Genomic DNA, 21,940 nt, shown 5'->3' with positions numbered 1-21,940 from the left:
AAGCTTGTTCTAAGTAGGTGCTTTAGACCACTGAGCCATCTCACCAGCCCCCACCCCCAGGTTTTTATATTTAACAAAAATACCATTTGGTTCAGTTATTCTACATGTACTCTTAGGGAAATGCCTGGGTGTAGTTTGCTTCAATTTGTGGAAATTCTTGTACTCCTTTAGTTAAGCTACTTAATCATCAGATATTGTGACTTCCTTTATTTCTTCAGCATATTTTGACTACAAAGATGAGTCTGGGTTTCCAAAGCCTCCCTCTTACAATGTGGCTACCACACTGCCCAGTTATGATGAAGCCGAGAGAACCAAGGCTGAAGCTACCATTCCCTTGGTTCCTGGAAGAGTAAGTATAATTTGCCATCCTGGATACTTAATGGGCAACTTTGTGGGAATTAATTTTTATTACCCAGTTTTGAGTTACTAGCACTGATTAATTAATGAGTATTCAGTTAATTTTTTGTTTTTAGTACCAGGAATTGAACTTGAGATCTTGCGCTTGCCTGGCAGGCACTTGTGTCACTAAGCTATATACCCTGGCCTGAGTTCAGTTAATCTTAAGCAAGTACTTTTTTTTTTTTTTTTTTGAGATAAATAAACATCTCTTTCTGAAAATGATGAGATAAAGAGATACAAGTAAACAGAAAATCACCAGTTAAACTGGCTGGTTTTTCTTGTTTCTAAGACTACTATGTATTTTTGTCAGATTAAATGATACAGATATCTTCTAGAGTGGCTGGACCATCGTGGAGCAGGGGCTGATTCGGAAAATACCCTGACTCTTTCCTGAGTCTGTGCTCTTAAAGCATTGGTGTTATGGGTAGATGCTAGGGAGATCTATGGAAAAAGCTACTCATAAAAGGGATTCTAACAGTCACATAGATGAACTTATTAGTGCCTCCATCAGTTCAGATCATGCTGTTCATAGGGATGTAGTGAGATCAGATCTATCTCGCATGCTGTTGATTTGTAGAGGTTAGGATAGGATGTGATGTGAGTCTGTACTGCTTTTTGGGTACTCGGGGGGTTTGTTTGTTTGTTTGGTTGGTTGGTTGGTTTTTTTTCCTTTTTAATGTACTAGGAATTGAACTCAGGACCTTGAGCTTTTCTGGCAGGTCAAGTACCTGCCACAGAGCTATATCCCAATCCCTTACTCTTGGCTCTTGATATTAGACTTATTTGTAAGTGATACAGATGTCTTTTCATAAATACTTGTGCAGATTAATGTGGTTAGGGCATTGGGCCAGATATTGGGAGAGTGAAGACAGGACACATTCCCCAGGAATGTGGAGGTGATTAAGGCTCTAACCTGTAATCTTGGCAGAAAGTTGCAGAGAAAAACAAAATCAGAGGCCTAATCTGGCATTTCACTGGTTTAGGCCCTATAGGTTCCTCTGGCATTAGAGTAATACATTTATGTATAAACTATAACCTGTTACAAGGAGTAGTGGTCTGAAAACCCCAGCTTGAAACAGTTTATGAGGTGGCCCGCGCTCGCTTACCCTGCGCCTGCGGAGCGCCCTGCAGACCCGGCGGAGCGTGGGCGCCACCGCTGACTCCCGTGGTCCTGGGCTTTCAGCGGAGTGCGGCCGGCTCCGCGCTACCGCCGCCCTGGCCCATGGGCAGAGTCGGCCCAGTGGGCCGGCGTTAATCCAAAAAGATGTCCCTATACGATGATCTGGGAGTGGAAACCAGTGATTCAAAAACAGAAGGCTGGTCCAAAAACTTCAAGCTTCTGCAGTCTCAGCTTCAGGTGAAGAAGGCAGCGCTCACTCAGGCAAAGAGCCAAAGGACAAAACAAAGTACCGTCCTTGCTCCTGTCATTGACTTGAAACGAGGTGGCTCTGCAGATGACCGGCAGATTGTGGACACACCACCACATGTTGCAGCAGGCCTGAAGGACCCTGTTCCCAGTGGGTTTTCTGCAGGAGAAGTTCTCATTCCTTTAGCTGATGAATATGATCCTATGTTTCCTAATGACTATGAGAAAGTAGTAAAGCGCCAAAGAGAGGAACGACAGAGACAGCGGGAGCTGGAGAGACAAAAGGAAATAGAAGAAAGAGAAAAGAGGCGTAAAGACAGACATGAAGCTAGTGGATTTTCAAGGCGACCAGATCCAGATTCTGATGAAGATGAAGATTATGAGCGGGAGAGAAGAAAAAGAAGTATGGGAGGAGCTGCTATTGCACCACCTACTTCTCTTGTAGAGAAAGACAAAGAGTCACCCCGAGACTTTCCTTATGAAGAGGACTCAAGACCTCGATCACAGTCTTCCAAAGCTGCTATTCCTCCCCCAGTGTATGAGGAACAGGACAGGCCAAGGTCTCCAACTGGGCCTGGCAACTCCTTCCTTGCTAACATGGGTGGCACAGTAGCACATAAGATCATGCAGAAGTATGGCTTCCGGGAAGGCCAGGGTCTGGGGAAGCACGAGCAGGGGCTGAGCACCGCGTTGTCGGTGGAGAAGACCAGCAAACGGGGTGGCAAGATCATTGTGGGTGATGCCACGGAGAAGGGTGAGTCTCAAGATGCATCAAAGAAGTCTGATTCAAATCCATTAACTGAAATACTTAAATGTCCTACTAAAGTGGTCCTATTGAGGAACATGGTTGGTGCAGGAGAAGTTGATGAAGATTTGGAAATTGAAACCAAGGAAGAATGTGAAAAATATGGCAAAGTTGGCAAATGTGTGATATTTGAAATTCCTGGTGCCCCTGATGATGAAGCAGTACAAATATTTTTAGAATTTGAGAGAGTTGAATCAGCAATTAAAGTTGTTGTTGATCTGAATGGGAGGTATTTTGGTGGACGGGTAGTAAAAGCATGTTTCTACAATTTGGACAAATTCAGGGTCTTGGATTTGGCAGAACAAGTTTGATTTTAAGGACTAGAGTCATCTCCGAGATCCTTGAATGAGCTATGGACTGAGCAAAGACAGTGATCCTTAAAAGATCTATGTTGTGAGCAGAAATGGGCAAAGCTGGTGAATACTGGGACTGCTGGAGGGACTTCTGATATATATGTTGATTGATTCCTTTTTTATTTTATGATTTTTTAAATATAGTATAAAAATCCTTTAAAAAAAACAGAAACAGTTTATGAGCCTGGTTTAGGCTGAACTTACATGGTAATCTGCATTCAGATCTGGAAGGTGCTGGGGAGAAACTATTGTACTTCATGGAACTTATTGTCTAAAGACAAAACAGTCATAACAACCATATATTGGAAGCAAACATGGTAAGTACTATGCAGGACATATTTTGTATATTGTTTCCACAAGGTGCAAAAATTTAGTGCCAAAGAGAAAGTAATTTGCCCAAAGTCATCTGGTTAATAAGTAGCAGAAGTGGGGCCAGGGAGATAGCGCGGTAGAATAAGTGCTTGCCTGGTGAGCCCAAGGTCCTGAGTTCAGTCTCCAGTATTGCCAAAAAAAAGTAGTAGAAGTGAGTCAACTTCAGATAGACTAGACTCCAGAGGGCTTCCTTGTATGTTTTACTGTATTTGCAGAACTGTTGGGATGTATGGTGAATATAGGACTGTGGAGATTAGCTCTGATTGCTTATACAACTCTTCAGAATCCTTTTAACAAGGGCTGGGGGTATAGCGCAGTGGCACAGTGCCTGCCTGGCAAGTACCACGTCCTGAGCTCAATTCCTAGTACCAAAAAAAGGTGATAGAGGGAGGCCGGGGAGATAGCTCAGTAGGGCCTGAGTTTAATCCCTAGTTCCGCAAAAAAAAAAAAAAAAAAGGGACAATTCTTTTGATAGGTAGAACTTAGAAGTTTACTAGTGACTCTATTAATCAGCAGACATATACATGACACTTTTTTCCTATAAGATGCTGTATATTTTGCAATGTATAACTGAAAAGGTTTATACAAATTAACATGCAGAGTTTAAAATCCAAGTAGGGTAACAGACCACAAATATATCTATACTACACAAGAGCATTGGGCATTGTATCAGTCAGTGAGAGACAGATATAACACAAGATATACAACTATATAAGAAATTACTAGATTGGCTTACCGTGGCCAGCCACAGAGTTGGATGAAAAAGTGAGCAGAGAGTGTCTGAAGACCGAAGGTTTCAGTCCAGCATCTAGAATGCACTTCAGTGTCTGTGCAAGACTGTATCAGGGACCAATGGGTCTATTCCCTGAGGCTGAATGAACTGAGGTGAAAGTCAAAGAGTGCGCTAAAAGGCTGAAGAATCTACCCTGGAAGCTGAAGAGTTTGTACTGGAAACAGGAGACAGTGGCCAAGTAGAAGGTGAAGACTGGAGCTCCTCCAAAGAGCAGAAGCTAGTGTGTCCTTCCTCATTTCCCCTTAAAACCATCTGGGCAACCAGCCACCCTAGGCTGGTCTTCTACAATTTAGAGTATATCAAGTTGCTGAGCTGATTTAGTTAAGCTTCTAAACTTCTCAAGTTGACACAATCAACTTTTTTCTTTTTTCTTTTTCTTTTTCTTTTTTTTTTTTTTTTTGTGGTACCAAGGATCGAATTCAGGACCTTGTGCTTGCCAGGCAAGCACTTATTCCACTGAGCTATCTCCCCAGCACACAATCAACTTTTGATGGCATTAAGATCTGTGACTTTCTACCTGGGCGAGTTCTCTATCACCTACAAGCCTGTGAAGCATGGCCGGCCTGGCATTGGTGCCACTCTTCACGCTTCATCCCCCTCAAGTAACCACCTGGCCAATAAAGCCACCGCTAACCACCCCCCCCCCCAAAAAAAAAAAAAAAAGATGTATGACTTTACTGGGTGATCATAGAAGGAAATGGATAAGAGTATCTCCAGGGCCGGCTATAGCTCAGCTGATTAAAGCGCCAGCAAGAATGCTCAGCGGTGGCCCCACCCCCAGGGTGCACTGAGACAGCAATTGAGACTGGGTGTGGTAGCGTGCCTATTATCCCAGCTGTTGGGGGGCTGTAAACAGGCGGATCACTATGAGTCCTAGTAGTGAGACCCTGAACACCCTTCCCTAAAATATAAAAACAAAAAAGTTTATCTCTGTTACTTTTCTCTCTTTGCTGGGATAAAATACCTGACACCCAAAATTAAGGAAGGAAAGGTTTATTTAGCTCACAGTTTGTGGAAGTTTCAGTCCAAAATCAGCTGGCTCCAAGGCAGAGTCATGCATGACAGGGGGCAGCAGTTCAGGCTGGCAGAAAACAGCAAGAGCAAAAAGGCAGTGACAACAGAGCCAGCCTCTCTCCCTTCCTTATACTACATCAGACTATGTGCCCCACGGTAGGTATAGCACTCCCACCCATAATCCCACTAGCACTCACACCTATAATCCCAGCATTGGATCATGAATTAAAACTCCAGAAGCTGCTGCCCCAATGACTGCATGAGGCTCTGGGGGACAACTAGGCACAAACCATAACAGAGTTCTAGAGGAAAAAAGCCCAGAAAGCAGATAAGAATTCAGCCATGCAGGGTTTCTGTAGATGTGATGATTGTTTTTGCATAAGTAAGACATTTTTGAAGTCAGTACAAAGATAAGACCAAACCTTTTGTTTGCAGAATTCTTTGAATGCTAGGCTGAGACATAAAAATTTAGTACAGTATGTACTGAAGCAAGCTCATACAGCTTCCTAAGTTGTTAAGCAGGAGTATGGAAGGACTGTTGTTTTGGAAACTAATCTGGCAGGAATTTGTGGGAGGGATTATTTCAGAAGATATAGGAAGAACAAGACATTTACAGTATTAGAAATTATATCCACATATTTTAAGAGTATATCTCTTAAGTACTTATGGATAAAACTTTCTAAGTCAGAATAGTGATATTTAATATATCACTATTTTTTTAAAAACATATTTAAAAAAATATTTTAGAGCTTTCAGTGACATAAAGAGCCCACCATGCAGGGTCCTGAGTTCAATCCCTGGTACCACAAAAAATAAATAAAAATAAAAATATTTAAAAAAATTTTTTTAATTGAATGCGAGGCTGAGACATAATATTTTTTTAAAAAACATAAAAGTGCATTCTTTTAAAAATTGCAAACAGGAAGTGTGTATAGTTATAAAAAGAGGCTGTCACTGACACTTCCTCCTTTAGTGTAGACTCATAGAGCTGCTAGTTACAGTTTATATGGATTTTCCTGGTCAATTTTTTGTGTAGGAAAAGTTTATTGTCCTTAAGACATTTTTTTTTTTTTCATTTGATGAACCATCTTTGAACTGGGTAGAACTCTTAAGCACTTTTAAGTTGTATCCTGTTACTTTCAAATATCTCAGTCCATATCTGTATCATTTGAAAAGATAGGCCACCTATGTTGATATTGTCAGGATCATGTTCCTTCTAGAGCTACAGTATTATCTTCAAGATAGGATTGAAAGGATCTTATCTGCCAATAAGATGAGAGGTTTGGTTTGGTTTCGTTTTTTTTAGGTTTTTGAGGCAGGTTCTTAGCATTAGTTCAAGCAGGCCTTGAACTCAATAGGTAGTCCAAGCTGGCCTGGAATTAGTGCACTCCTCCTGCTTCAGCCACCTGAGTGATGGGAGAGTTGGTTTTGGATCTGTATACCAATATAAACAAATACTAACAGAGTTGAACCAAGGGCAACTCTATGTGGACTCTTAGGTATGCTTATGTTGTCTGTGTTCCCTAGCCCCTTCAAAGCCTGTCAATTTTATCTTTTTTTTTTTTTTTTTTTTTTAATTCTTGGAACTGGGGATTGAACTCAGGCCCTTGCACTTGCCAGGCAAGCAGTTTTATCTTAAGAGGCCTCATTACTGATAGCTCAGCGGATTAAAGCACCTGCTTAGGCAGACTCATGAAACAGGTTGGAATTGGCCTGCCTTACCGGCCCTGACCCTGGGGCACACTAAGATGGCAACTGAGACTAAGCATGGTGTATACCTGTAATCCTAGCACTTGGCAAGCTGAAAATAGAATCACTATGAGTCCGATCTGTGTAGTGAGACCCTGTAGACACTGTACTAAATACCAAAAAAAAAAAAAAAAGTAGACCTCGTTACTAATACTGTAGGCCAGTGGTGGTGGGCTGCTTATTTTTATTTATTTATTTTTTGTGGTACCAGGGATTGAACTCAGGACCCTGCACGGTGGGCTCTTTATGTCATTGAAAGCTCTAAAGCTTCACCATCGTGCTATAAGACCAAAACATACCCTAGACTACAGCAATTGTAACATCTTAGCCAAATATATAGGTAAGGTTGTCTTTTATTCATTTGTGGAGATATATTTTGTATGTATGGTTTTTATTATGTGTTTGGTATAGAGTCTCACTATGCAGCCCAGACTCGTAGTGATCCTAACTCTGAACTTTCAATGTTTGAAGTGTATTGCTATAAGAATTTGGATTGGAAGTGTTGGCCAAATAGCTCAGCAGATTAAAGCTGCCTGCTTAGGCAGGTGTAGGAGCCAGGAGTTCAGTCCCCAGGCCTGCCATGCCGGCCCTGTCCCCAGGGTGTGCTGAGACACAATTGAGACTGGGCACTGGACGTGGTGGCATGAACCTGTAAACCCAGCACTTGGGAGGCTGTAAACAGGCAGATCATTAGGAGTCCGATCTACGCAGTGAGCCCCTGTACACCCTATCCTAAATACCAAAAAGAAAAAAAAAATTGGATTGGAACTGGGCGTGTTATCTTGAACCTCATGCTTAGTATGTATGAGAACTGTTGGTTCAATCACAAGCACCAAAAATAGTTTATATTATAAAATGAAGCATTTAGAATACTATGATATAGCTCTTTTCTGGTTAGAACCATGGAGGATGTAGAAGAAAAGAACAAGAATGTTCCTGCTGTGCCAGAAACCCTTAAGAAAAAGCGAAGGGCGGGGGAAATGGCTCAGTAGAATAAGTGCTTCCCTGGCAAGTGCAAGGGCCTGAGTTCAATACCCAGTTCTACCAAAAAAAGAAAAGAAACAGAAGAAGGAAGACATTTCGCAGAGTTGAAGATAAAGCATATGAGAAAGAAGTTTGCCCAGAAGATGCTTCACAAGATAAGGAGGAAGCTCATCTATGAAAGAGCCAGGCACTATCATAAGGAGTACAGACAGATGTACAGAACTGAGATCCAAATGGCTAGGATGGCGAGAAAAGCTGGCAACTTCCATGTCCCTGTAGAGCCCAAACTGGCATTTGTCATCTGGATCAGGGGTATCAATGGTGTGAGCCCAAAGGTCCGCAAGGTGTTGCAGCTTCTTCGCCTTCACCAAATCTTCAGTGGTACCTTTGTTAAGCTCAGCAAGGCTTCAGTTAACATGCTGAGAATTGTGGAGCCATACATTGCATGGGGGTACCCAAACCTGAAGTCAGTGAATGAGCTAATACACAAGCATGGCTATGGCAAAATCAGTAAGAAGTGATTGCCTTGACAGATAATTCATTGGTTGCTCTATCTCTTGGTATATATGGAATTATCTGCATGGAGGATCTGATTCATGAGATCTGTACTTTTGGAAAACACTTCAAAGAGGCAAATAACTTCCTGTGGCTGTTCAAGTTATCATCGTCATGAGGTGGAATGAAGAAAAAGACCACCCATTTTGTGGAAGGTGGAGATGCTGGAAATAGGGAAGACCAGATCAACAGGCTTATTAGAAGGATGAACTAAGGTGTCCACCATGATGTTCTTATGATTTGGTCAGTTAAAGTATCTGCTTCCAAATTGAAAAAAAAAAAAGAATACCATGATATAGAAAAAGAAGATTGTTTCAGCTCTATTATGTATAATGCAAAACAAAATTTTTAACATTCTGAGCCTCAAATGCTTAATAGCATTTTTTCTTTTTTCTTTTTCTCTTTTTTTTAGGGAAGGGTCTAGAGAGTAAGGGTATTCAGGGTTTCACTACTAGATCGGACTCCTAGTGATCCACCTGTTTACAGCCTCCCAAGAGCTGGGATTACAGGCGGGTGCCACCATGCCCAGTCTCAATCTCAGTTGTCTCAGAGCACCCTGGAGGCAGGGCCGGCACTGCAGGCCCAGGGATTGAACCCCTGGTCCCTTCATCTACTTACAGCTCTTTAATCCGCTGAGCTATTTGGCCTGCCTTCTATTTTTATTTTTTAAAGAGAATTTAAAAATATAAAGTAATACATAAAGCATTACAAATGATAGCAAAATTTTTTTTAAAAGATAATAGAAATTCAATACTTGGGGGCTGGGGAGATGGCTCAGGAAAAGCACAAGGGCCTGAGTTCAATCCCCAGTTCTGCAAAAAAAAAAAAAAAAAAAGAAAGAAAGAAATTCAGCAGTTGTTATGTTGTACATTGTTGTTTCCAGAGTAGTTTAGATTATGAAATACAAGCATATAAAATTGGTCAAAATAAAAATTGGAAGCATTAACTAGTATCTTCAAAAAACTGATAGAAATTAGTCATACAGTCATCTTAGCTATTCTGTGTATGTACATGCATGATTTTTCCCCTTCCCTCATCCCAGTTGTTCTTTCCTATTGAACAGTTTCTTTCCCTTTTACTCCATCTGTTGTACCTTTCAGCTTTTACTCTTGTCAGGTTCCTACAGTAGGGACACATTACAGTGCTTACACATGCAGGTCTCATTTATTTCACTTATCTGGATAGCCTTCAGTTGCAAACTTACTTGTAAAAGCCTCAAGTTTATCTTTATAGCTGCATAATACTTCATTGTTGCTTAAGCTTTGAATTGAACCTGAGCAATTAGTTTTGTCTTTGGTGCTCATACCTGCCCCGTTATTTTTCTTGGTGTCTTTCCTTTGCCTGGAAATAATTTATTATTAATTTGTCTTATTGTTTCTACTTAGGATGAGGATTTTGTGGGTCGGGATGATTTTGATGATGCTGACCAGCTGAGGATAGGAAATGATGGGATTTTCATGTTAACTTTTTTCAGTAAGTATGTGCACATAGCAGAGTCACTGCCTACAAACCAGAGTGCTTTGTATTAATCTATGAAAAATATTACTAAAGCAATAGTGGGGGTGCTGCATTTTTACACGAGGCAGTCTTCATCTTTCAGGTTTGCAGGGCTTCTTAGCATTACTCCTGCTCATGCTTAGATGCCTTTCCTGGTGGAATTTTTCTCAAAGGTTGTATTACCTGATAGATCACAGTCAGGCTGATTTTTCTCTCTTGGGTTTGGTTTGGTTTAATTTGGTTTTGGTATTTCTTTTTTGATGAGCTTCACTTAGATATGTGTGGTTACTTTATTTGCTTTATTAAAAACAAGCAAGGGGCCAGGGAGATTAGTAGAATATGCGCTTCCCTGGCAAGGGCCTGAGTTCAATGCCTGGTTCCGCCAAAAAAAAAAAAAAAAAAAAAAAAGCAAAATGTGATACTTTTAGAGGTGATTTTATTTATGTAAACTAAGAATTCACAGGGCAGGAAGATGAATCACTTGAATCAGATAATTTGGGAGCAGCAATTTAATGTCTGAGACATACACTTAAACATGTAGTACACTGCAAAGGGCATAGGTCCTGAGTACACACTTAGTGGATTTAAAGCTTTTGTTTTTCTTCTTCAGTGAATAGCAATAGCCATTACAGTGTAAAACATGAGGTATTTTCTTGTTGCTTAGAGGGGAAGACAGAAAGAAGGGTGCTTGGGCGGAGGAGGGTGAGGGCCGGAAAGGGCAGGTCCTCTTTTATCCTTGGGAGGGTCATTCAAGCAGTCAAAGGTAAAGAGCACTATTGCCTTGGCTAAAGACATGTCTGAAGCTTTTCCCACTGTGCCTTTGCAGTGGCATTCCTCTTCAACTGGATTGGATTTTTCCTGTCTTTTTGCCTGACCACCTCAGCTGCAGGAAGGTACGGGGCCATCTCAGGATTTGGTCTGTCTCTAATTAAGTGGATCCTGATCGTTAGGGTAAGTTACAACAGAAAAGGTAAATTCTGCCAAAAGATGATGATTAAAATGATTTTGAATCTTGGTTTTAAAACTTATCTCAACTTTTTTTTTCCTCATGCAGCCTTTGTACTGAGAACTACCCTTGCTCCCCTTTGAGCCAGAGTCTGCCTAAGGCACTTGGGCCACCTTCAGACTGGTGGTGCTGCTGACTCAGCCTTCCAGAGTGCTGGGATTATAGGCATATATTATGTGCCCAGCTTATGTCAGCATTTAAAGTTATATTTGATTTGTCTTCATTCTGGTTTTGTGATGAAATTGAACCAAAATCAGTTGTAAGTAGTTGCTACATACAGATTTAATGAGGTATAGTGGCAAGAGGGTCATGAGTTTGAAGCCAGTCTGGGTTACATAGTGAGGTTGAAGCCAGCCTGGATTATATAGTGAGACCCTGTCTCAAAAAGAAAAACAAGACTTAAAGTAGTCTCTGACTTGAGATGGTTATTGCAAGTGCCAGCCTTAGAGAGACAAAACCAGTGTATTCCTCATAAATTGGCATACCAGCCAAACTATTGGCTTTAGCACAATTGGGTAAACAAAGTAAAATTATCATTGATACATGTTTCTAGAAGGCCAAATAAAAACTCATAAAAAACAAGTTTTGTATTCCTTCAAAACTATAAAGCTGATAGGTGAGGTAGATTGCTTTATCATAATAGGAAACATATTTGCATTTGTCACAACTTTCTTTTTAAAATTTTTTTAAAAATCTTTTATTTATGCATTTGGTACAGGGTCTCACTACACATCTTGGACTCGTAGTGATCCTCCTGTCTCAGCCTCCCCAGCTCTGGGATTATAGGTGTGTGCCACCACACCCGATTTTGGGGCCTGCATTTTGTGTCCCAGGTTCCAGGGCCAACATGGCATGCAGTATCAGGAATCAAATCCAGATCCTTGTGCTTGCCAGGCAGGTGCTTAGACCGCCAAGCTGTCTCCCCAGCCCAACTTTCATATCAATAATTTATAAAACATTTTTTGAACTGGACATGGAGGTGCATACTTGTAATCCTAGCAGTGAGGCTGAAGCAGGAGTATTGTCAGGATTTCAAGGCCAGCTTGGGCTACATAGTGAGTTCAAGCTCAGCCTGAACTACATAGAGAGACCCTGTCTCAGAAAAAGAAACAAATAGTTTTTTAAATTGTTGTAAGAATGAAATGAGGGACTGAGGATATAGCTCAGAGGCATGAGTACCTGCCTGGTAAGTACAAGGTTCTGACTTCCATCCGTGATACCTAAAAAAATATATATAAAATGACAGCAATGGTATGACAAATAAAAGCTTGTGTTTTGTGTATCCTTAAATTGATATAGGACATTGTGTCTGTTAATGTGCTCTAAAGTGTTTGCCTCATTTTTCCAGTTTTCCACCTATTTCCCTGGATACTTTGATGGTCAGTACTGGCTCTGGTGGGTGTTCCTGGTTTTAGGTAAGTGCTTTTAATGTGAGAGAAAAATCTATGTTAAATTCCACAACTAAAATTTTTTAGTAAACTCATTTATTAATATAAATCAATTAAAGTGTAATTTTTTAAAATGTTCATAAAGATGAAGCAGTTGTCACCATCAAAACATGCATTCATAAAAGGTTTTCATGGGCCTAAGTTTTTCTTAATCTGTTTATCTATATTTCCTCTGTGATCAAGCAGGGCATACTAATAAGTGGTTCTGTGGTCTGGAAATCCTCCCCCCCCCCCCCCCCGTTAATTCACTTTGCTTATAGGCATATTATAAGCAGCTGAACTAACTCCTGACTGTATGTAGCTTTTCTTTGGTTAGATCTGACAGTAAATAGCAGAAAATGTGTAGTCTTATTAGATGGAACTTCTGAAGGAACTGTTACTGGGTTTCCAGATAACCATTAGGGAGAATAAAAATTATTTTGGAGTGAACAGGAGGCTTTTAAAAAATATGTGTAGGTAATTTAAGCTGTCAATCTTCATATTATGTTTTGCTCAAAATATTTTAAAATCTTTTCCTAAAAATTAAAGCAAAAGAAATGGGTAGATTCCCCACCCACCCACCCTCGAACCAGGGATTGAATTCAGGCCCATGCGCTTGCCAGGGAAGCACTTATTCCACTGAGCCATCTCTCCGGCCCTGGGTGGATTATTTTAATGTTACTCTTCATTATTTATAAAGAAAATACATGTTATACAGTAAGAATCCACCATCACTGCTGTTATCTGTACAGAGCAACAGTAGCACCATCTCGTAGTTGAAGGATCGCGTGGTTGTATACTTACTATATATCTGTGGCATCACTTTCTCCTGACTCCTGGTTTGGGCCTTTTCATTGTCTCCTTATTAGGGCTGCTCTGGTGGGCCTGGCTAGGACAGCCTAGCACTAGTACCCACCAGGTACTTAAAGCTCACTTAGGCAGGAAGAGCCATGCATCACCGAGTCTGAATTTTCCTTAGAAAATGCAAGTGATCCATCACATCACCCTCTTCTGATAGCATCGTCTGCTCTACTCTTGGTCATTAGAATTCTGATAATTCCAGAAAGAAAGAATGATTGTTTTAAATCTTGATTATTAAGTTTAATAATAAAAATGATTGAAAAGGAGAGTAACTTATAAGGAATAATGTATTGGCTTGGTTATGCTTTAAAATTGTATTTTTTAAGAGAGACCCTGACTACTACTCTTCACCTGAGCCGAAACTAAATTGTCATTAAGAGTCATTAAAAATTGAAAAAAAAAAAAAAAAAAAGACACAAGAATAAAAAAAGAAAAAAAATGTCACAGGTCTGTCCTGTTATAATTCTGTATATGGTTAGATTTCTAAATTTTGTAAAAAATATGTTAATGCTTATTTCTACTTTTATAACATTTTTCCTTCATATTCTGTAAGGACTTAAAGTTCAGCATATCAATATTTGATGGAAAATACCTGTTCCATGATATGTCAAAGATGTTTGATATTTAGACAGGGTAAACTGAACTGCATATATTGCAGGTTAATAATAAGCTTCTCTTTTGGAGGGTTAACAACCTAAGTTAGCAGATCAAAATTGGAGAAAAGGAAGGGCTGCAAGGTCAGCCAACATTTTGGCCCTAGCCTTTCAGGGTCAGTGAAGACAGAGGACATAGAACCTATACTGTAACATCATGTAACTCAGTTGAGCTCCAAATTTTCTGATCAAGAAGATTATGGAGCCACAGAGGAATGTGATTGATGATGTAGAGTGTGCCTGGGGAGAGTCACATGGAGAGAAAAAACATTCTCTCAGGCTTTCACAGAGAGCAAATTGGTCAAGCAATGGCCGTGACTCATCCTCATGGATGACACTGACAAAGGATCTACAAAGTGCGGTACAGGGCTACAGGATAAATCCTGAGAGTACTTGACTGACCTTATCAGATACAAAAGTTACATTTCTTGTTATATAGGTCTTGCTTTATCGTGGTCTTAACCATCCAGGAGAAAAGTATAAAAACGGGGTATATAAAGTAAAGCCATATTAATACAACGAGCTCAAGTCAATAACTTCTGAGGATAACCCACTAATATTATAGACTGCTAGACAGTGTTAGATTGTTTAGCTGAATTCAAACATCTATAGTATTTAGATACCAATAGAATATCAACCTCTGACAGGACAAAAAAAAAAAAAAAGGGATACAAAGGAAAGATTACTTTGTATTTATATATACAAAATAGGATAAATGTACAGCTACTTTCGCTTAATTCAGTGAGAAGAAAAAAAAAAAACCTCACAGAGAGTCTTCAGAGACCTCACTTGGGCTTCTCCTCAGAAACCAGGCACAAAGAGCTCCTATAGACACCTCTCACACCCTCCTTAGAAGCCTCATGAGTCACCTTGACAGATTCTTCCTCCATGAGATGGAACCACTGAGCAAGCTGGCAGCCCCAGCTTGGATTTTCACAAGATGTCCCTCTGAGAACCCCAAGACACCCTGACGCTCTCCACATCACACCAGATCACTTCCTAAGTCAGGGAAAATCATGACAATAGTTTTTGTTTTGTAATTACTTTTCCTCTGAAATAAAAAAGAAACCTTTCCAAAATCCTTTCTCTCACAGGTTTTCTTTAGCTTGAACCATCACCCAGAAGTGCAGAGCATGACATAATTGAAACATGGGTGAAATATTGCCATTGTTCAATGAAAATAAACAGCTGATTTCTCACCAAAAAAAAAAGGTCATTAAGCATATTTTCAGGTTATTTATAGCATAAATTAATACTGATTTCCTTTCTATATTAAAGCCTTATGAGAGATAGGGATGTATGTATTTTATCGTTGATCATTCTTATCACGTACTGTTTTCTTATGATCAAAACGTGCTGGAACTTCAGGTCCCCTTATTTACTTGCCCCAATGTTGGCTCAGGCTTCTCTTCACATAGAACTAGTTTGAGGGAGTTTCTCCTGCCCAGGCAGAGCTCTTGAAGCTGGCAACTCAGGAGCTGCCTCTAACCTGTGGTTGGGTTTGTTTGTTCCATGATTAAGTTTTTAAAATTAATTGCCAATATTTAAAACTCAAAATTTTTCAGATAAAAGATCTGAAATTTTAGAACTGCCTCTAACCTGTGATTGGGTTTGTTTGTTCCATGATTGTTTTAAGTTTTTAACATTAATTGCCAATATTTAAAACTCAAAAATTTTCAGATAAAAGATCTGAAATTTTAATTACTTTTCTTAGAAGTTAGCAAACAACTGGTCTGCTCTATATTTATATATCATACTTGTTGGCTAGAGCTGAGCTGGGTGTAGCTGTCTCTCACCTTTTAAAACCACAAGGTTATTGCTGTCCTTTAGGAGACTCCCCCTTGACCCAAATTGTATCCAAAAGTTAAACAGTTGCCTGGGTCTGGGCAATGTGGAGGAGGAAGTAGGCGAATTAGGATTGCTAGTTGGTACAAGGTTTTCAGGAATGAAGAGTATGTTTTTAAAATAGGAGCTAGAGGGCTGAAAAAGTCTTTAAGTGCACTAAACCCTGTTTATGTATAAAATGAGCTCTATGATATATAAATTATATCTCAGGGTGTTTTAAAATGTGCTTAAGACTCCGGTCAGCCAGGTGTGGTGGTACATGCTTGTGATCCCAATTCTTGGGAGCCTTGAGCAGGAGGATCTCTAGGAGTTTGAGGCCAGCCTGGACTATGTAGTGAGTTCAAGACCAGCCTGCTCTACATAGTAGGGCCCTGCTCTGAAGAGAGGCCAGGAGCCTGTGAGTTTCCCATTGGACAGGATGCATCCTCCTCCTCCAAGGACCCTTTGAAGAAGTGTGAACTTCCTGTGAATTTGTAGATTCTGGTGCAGTTGTACAAAGCCAGTCTAAGACTGAAAATGATCAGTGGTAGGGCACTAGAAAGGGTAGGTAAGTGGGCAGACTAACTTATGTGGGTGAGTGGGTGCATTCAACCTTAATAAAAGTGGAGAAAGAGCTCAGAATTGAGAATATGGGAATAATTGTAGTAGGTAAGAGGATCCTGACATCTAGTGGACAACATTATGTACTGTCAACAAAAAAGTCACTAAAAGGATAGATACACCTTCCCCACTGCACCCTTAATTTGAGAAAAAGAATTCTAACTTTTTTTTTTTTTTTTTTTTAGTTAATTATCTTGCAGTAATGTTTTTGGAGTAGGTTTTGATGTGCTTCTCAGTGAGACTTACAAATATAAATGTTTGGCCCCATTTTATTTTTTTAATTTTTTTGGCAGAATCAAGTATTAAACTCAGAGCTTTGTGCTTGCCAGGCAAGCGCTTATCCTACTGAGCCATCTCTCTGGCCCCTTTTTTTCCTTTTTAAACCAGTTAAATTTTGAATATATGAAAGAAACTTGATTGATTTTTTTTTTTTTTTCAATATATTTAGTACAGGGTCTCACTACATAGCTCAGACTCATAGTGATCCTCCTGTTTTCAGCCTCCCAAGCACTGGGATCACAGGTGCACCACCAATCCCAGTCTCACTGTCTCAATACACCCCGGATATGGGACTGGCACAGCACTCTGGGAGTCCCTGTGTGTGCCTAAGCAGTCCCTTTAGTCCACTAAGCTGTCTGGCCAGCCCAGAAACTTGGCTTTTAACTCTTAAGGTTGTGGTTTCTCATTTAGGAATTTATAATTTGGTGTGAAAATCCTTTGGAGGTACTGAAGGTAATGTTTCATGTTTTAATAGCCTTTAGCAGAAAAATGACAGGGTGTTGCTGTCATGAAAATATTTCTGGGGCAGAAACTTAACATGGAAATTGTAAATTCATTCTTGACTTTTCTTTTCTAAAATAGGCTTTCTCCTGTTTCTCAGAGGATTTATCAATTATGCAAAAGTCCGGAAGATGCCAGAAACTTTCTCAAATCTCCCCAGGACCAGAGTTCTCTTTATTTATTAAAGGTATTTTTAAAAAATGTGTTCTAAGGGCCGGGGAGATAGCTCAGTAGGATAAGCGCTTGCCTGGCAAGCACAAGAGCCTGAGTTCAATATCTGGTTCCTCAAAAACAAAAAATGTGTTCTAGGATATATTGCAGACTTCCATTTAGTTTTAAAATAAGGATAGATGGTAAGGGACGTAGAGGAGATAAAGAAGGTGTAATCCCTGCCTCTCTCAGTTTCTAATTTAGAGGGAGAGGTAAACAACAACAAAAAAATATTATAAGGGCAAGTGAGCAAAACTGCCATAGGAGAAAACATTCATGTTTTGACAATGCTAAAGTTTCAGGACTTTCATCAGGAAGCTAAAATATTGATTGTTTATTAAAGTCAGGGTCCTAGAGCCATTGCTTACTTTGATACCAGTTCCAAAGGACAACATTCAGGAGTAAAACAATAAGCACACAGAACTCCTTAACCCAAAGTGAAAAGACTATAAGAGTGGGCTGTTGTCAAGCCCACCGAGGCTTCTGTCTTGCAAAATTAGTCATTGAGCCTTTCCTAGTACCTTTCAGGTTAACACCCAGATGTTTTCACTCTAGTGAGAAACGTTCAATCTCAAGGCAAAGAAGGGGAGAAAGGACTTTTCCCCTGTCTATAACAGAACTAGGCCCTGCCAAGGTTCTTTGATTGATAGTGGCCTTTGCAGAGGCTAACTTCATACTATGTCAGTCATTACCTAGAGGAAGAGGTAGGAAACTTTGAAAAAGCGCACCAGAGAGAGCGCTCTCGTAAGACCATTTAGGTCTTCTAGGACCTGGCTCTTTGTTCTCAGAGCTTCTGGGAGCTGTGTGGATGAAGGAGTGGACATTTCGTGTCAGCTGAAGGTCTCATGTAAGGGCTTGCACATGCATGTAGCAGTTGTGACAAACATTGAATAATAAGTAGAATTTCAACTAGTGGAAATTGGATAATGGGGGAAAGATTTCGGAATCACATTAGGCAGAGTGAGAGCAGAAATAGAAGCAGAGAAGTATAAGGATAGCCATTCAGTTGGTGCAAAAAGGACCATTGAGGGTGGAGGCTGGAAAGGCAGGTTGGGTCAGTGTTCCTAAATATCTTAAGTACTAAGCGCATTTGCAGTGTAGCTATCAAGTTTGTGGAGCTGCCCTTTAACAGTGACATGTTGGTGTAATGCAAGGCCAAGCCCATGTGAACATCATTTTGTTCTCCAGTCACTATTGGGTTTTATGATTTGTGTAGGTGTAACATACTAAGAGTGGGGTTCTCAAGTTTTGAAGACCAGTTGTGTTTGTATGCATCAATAAAATGTCTACTATATCTTTCTGGTAGTGGGACAGTATTGACAAAGTAAGGTGACCTCTTGTTTAATGTAACGAGGTTTTCCAAGCATATCAGAATATCAGGCACTGAATTAAATATTTCACATGTATAACTAAATGTATTTAGGTAAGTAATATATGGCTTTACCTTGTGTTAAAATCAGCTTCTTTAAGGAAATATGTTCATGTCCACCCAGGCATGCCCCTTGATCTTTGGGGGCTTGCGGGATAGCTCATTTGTTTAAGCTCCTGCTGGGGCAAACCCAGTCAAGTGCAGGGGACCGCACTTTGATCCCCAGCACCCCATGCCTTACCAGACCCACCTTTAAGGCAGCCTGAGCCAGCCAACAACAACATCAAAAAAATCCTTCTCAACTTTTGAGGGCTAGGGAGATAGCTCAGCAGTCTAAGTTCCTGCCTGGCAAGCACAAAAGACCTGGCTTTGATCCCCAGTACCACATGTCACGTCGGCCCTGGCCACAGGTGGACTGAGCCGGCTACCAAGACCACCGGGTATCATGGTGCACACCTGTAATCCCAGCGCTGGGGAGGCTAAGACAAGAGGATCACTACAAGTCCAAGGGCCAGGGAGATAGCTCAGTAGAATAAGTGCCTGCCTGGCAAGCGCAAGGTCATGAGTTCAATCATCAGTACCACAGGGGGGTAAAAAAAGAATATGTTCTCTGTGTTTGACTTGTTTTTAGGGGAGAAAAATGTTATATTATATGTATTAAAGTGTTTGGCAGTCCAGGTGTGGTGGCGCATGCCTGTAATCCCAGCAATGGGAAGGCTGAGACAGGAGGATCACTATGAGTCTGAGCTGCAGAGTGAGACCCTGTACCAAATACATAGAATCAAATAAATCAAGTGTTTGGCATGTCCTAAGTTGAAGTTCGTCACAGAGGCTAGATGCTAGCCAGATTCTGCGTTAACCACTGGCTTAGCTTCCAAGGCTTGTGGGGTGTCTTTCTGTCTAGTACATCCAGACTTTGAGAAACATGTCTGATGTCTGGCACAGTTTTGTTCCATTAAGTAGTGGCTTCTGTAGGTGTAGTATAATGGTAGCTCTGAATTTCTCAGTGGATGGAAGGCACTGTTAATTCTCCTCGTTCTTCACTTGAAAGAAACTGGAATCTTTCCTAGGGAATTGCATACCTTCTTCATCTTAGGTTTAATGCATATAGCAAATAGATCACAAAAAAGCCTGAAATACTATTTTAGTGTATTTTGGGGGACTTCAGTGACAATTTTGTTGTTGTTTTTAATTTTATTTATTTATTTATTTGTGTGGGGGGGGCAGCTCAGCCCACCAGCGGGCAGGGCTGGCTGGCATGTGGTGCTGGGGGATTGAACCGCGGTCCCTGCGCTTTGCTAAGCTTGTTCTAAGTAGGTGCTTTAGACCACTGAGCCATCTCACCAGCCCCAATAAGGTTTTTTTTTTTTTTTATCTGAATGCCCTCAGGGGTGGTTTGGCTGGCTGGAGTGTTGTGGGGATCGAACTACAGCAACCTGAGGCTGACAGCTTTGTGGAAGCAGTCACTTAAACATCTGAGCTAAGGCCAGGCCCCCCTTTGTTGTTTTGTTTTGATTTATACAAAGTTTTTGAAGTATTTCTTGCATATATTTCTTGAAGTATGTTCTGAATTTAAAACAAAGCATCTTTAAGACTATGATTTGGACCAGGCAGTCCTTAGTGAAATGCTGGGGAGCTGCTGAGGGAACTTGTTTGAACTCAGGAACCTGGCAGAGCTTCAGCAGTGTGCCTTAGGACTTGTTAGAAACTTGGCCACAGATAAATGAATGTCCCACATCAGAGGGCATGATAACGTTCATTTGCTCTGTGCCCAGCATGGATACCTTGGCTGGTTTGAAATCATTCCTGACATGCCCATAGGATTCAGAGTTCCAAATTAAGTCTTGGGAGGACTTACAGCATTCGGGATTACAGTGGTTTCCTTACTCATTGTGAGAGGAACCTCAGAGGGAATCTGAAAAGCCATAATATCTTGTGGGACTTAGTGTCCTTTGTTCAGTGAAAAGGCTCACAACTCTTCACCCAGATACAAATGTAGGAAGAGCCAACCTTCTCGGGTTCAAAGTAAATTTAGTTTACCTTAGTTAAGTGATGTGTAGGAAAGCAATCACGTGAAGTGTGAGGGTTTTATTTTCTTTTGACTCCTACTTTCTTTGATTGCAGTGTCACTAGTTAAAAGCTAACTATAGGCTTACTTTATGCCAGAAAACTCACAGATAGGGAATTTAAAGAATAACTTTTCTTTTAACGGAAAAAGTAATATTCCATCCATGTTCCACTATAATTTGGCATTTTACTAGAACAGGATCTAAAAGTAATATCTTAAAAAAAAATAAAATAAAAATAATAACTTTATTTCAGCTACCCAAGATATAGTACAAATAAACCAATCTTAAAATGATTACAAAATACTCCCCTCTCTAATCAGCTAGAACAGATAGCTTAAAGCCTAAAGTTGCTGAGCTTGTGTTGTTACTTTCAGGGTAGCAGCCTGGTCCCTTTCAGTCACCTTAGGCCCCAAGTTAGGAGGGGGGTACATTAATTTTCTCAGTTAACTTGTTTCCCACTTTACAACAAAAGCCAAAGGGAACTGCTAAAAGTGGGCATATTGTCACCAAGTGCATGTGACTGGGAGGAAGCAGAAGAGATGAAATTTTTCTTGTATTTATTCATAAAGAAATGTAACTTTTTCTAACAGATATCTTTACCTGAACTGAATGGTTAAAAAATGGAAAGTGTTCATACTTTTTCTTAATTACTAGTTCACTGAAAAGTATCCATTTGCTGGGTATGGTGGTGCACACCTGTAATCCAAGCTACTCAGCAAGCTCAGCCAAGGAGGAGGGTTGACAACTTTAGGCCGGGCTGGGGATGTATTCTGTGAATGACTGTTTGCTTGGTAGCATAGTTGAGAACCCTGGGTTCAATTCTTGTGAGAGAAAAAAAAAAGTAACTTGTATGAAATATTCTCTAATGAAAGGTTAGCTCCAGCAACTATAAGGAGGTAACATTTAATTTTTATTTTTTTTTTTTTTGGGTAACATTTAATTTGATTATAGTTACACTACTTGTGTAATGCCAAAAGCACCTTCATGTATGAAGCATAATATTTTTAAAAATCTGTTACATCTATTTTATCTCTCTTTTTTTTTTTTTGGTGGAACCAGGGATTGAACTCTGGCCCTTGCGCTTGCCAGCCAAACGCTTATTCTACTGAGCTAGCTCCCCGGCCAAAAAAAATTTCTTATATCTAAAGTAGGAGGGGAAAGTCCTGGCATTAATGGAGCTGTGCATAATTAAAAAGTGATTCCTGGGCTGGTGAGATGGCTCAGTGGTCTAAA

At 40.3% G+C, this 21,940-nt stretch overlaps 2 protein-coding genes across 2 annotated transcripts in view; both read left to right on the top strand.

Moving 5' to 3' along the window:
• The window catches only part of Ndfip1 (Nedd4 family interacting protein 1), a 75,931-nt gene that overhangs the window by 43,342 nt on the left and 10,649 nt on the right, over positions 1 to 21,940 (top strand). Inside the window, exons 4-7 of the mRNA XM_004643848.2 lie at positions 9,776 to 9,863; positions 10,714 to 10,838; positions 12,242 to 12,308; positions 17,141 to 17,246. Coding sequence (XP_004643905.1) covers positions 9,776 to 9,863; positions 10,714 to 10,838; positions 12,242 to 12,308; positions 17,141 to 17,244 — 384 coding nt within the window. The 3' untranslated portion in view covers positions 17,245 to 17,246. The remainder of the gene's footprint in view (positions 1 to 9,775; positions 9,864 to 10,713; positions 10,839 to 12,241; positions 12,309 to 17,140; positions 17,247 to 21,940) is intronic.
• LOC101577667 (splicing factor 45) lies at positions 1,492 to 3,081 on the top strand. The gene has a single exon (XM_004643847.2). The coding sequence runs from the start codon at positions 1,664 to 1,666 to the stop codon at positions 2,879 to 2,881; it is 1,218 nt and encodes a 405-aa protein (XP_004643904.1). The 5' UTR covers positions 1,492 to 1,663; the 3' UTR covers positions 2,882 to 3,081.

This window comes from Octodon degus, unplaced genomic scaffold (assembly GCF_000260255.1).
Source record: "Octodon degus isolate 3935 unplaced genomic scaffold, OctDeg1.0 scaffold00185, whole genome shotgun sequence".
Lineage (NCBI taxonomy): Eukaryota > Metazoa > Chordata > Mammalia > Rodentia > Octodontidae > Octodon > Octodon degus.
Note: the sequence above shows the minus strand (reverse complement) of the source record. Positions and strands in the feature narration are given on the sequence as shown.

What these genes read in the sequence shown, in the direction of transcription:
- LOC101577667 (XM_004643847.2), top strand. Translation starts at nt 1,664, where the DNA reads ATGTCCCTATACGATGATCTGGGAGTGGAAACCAGTGATTCAAAAACA.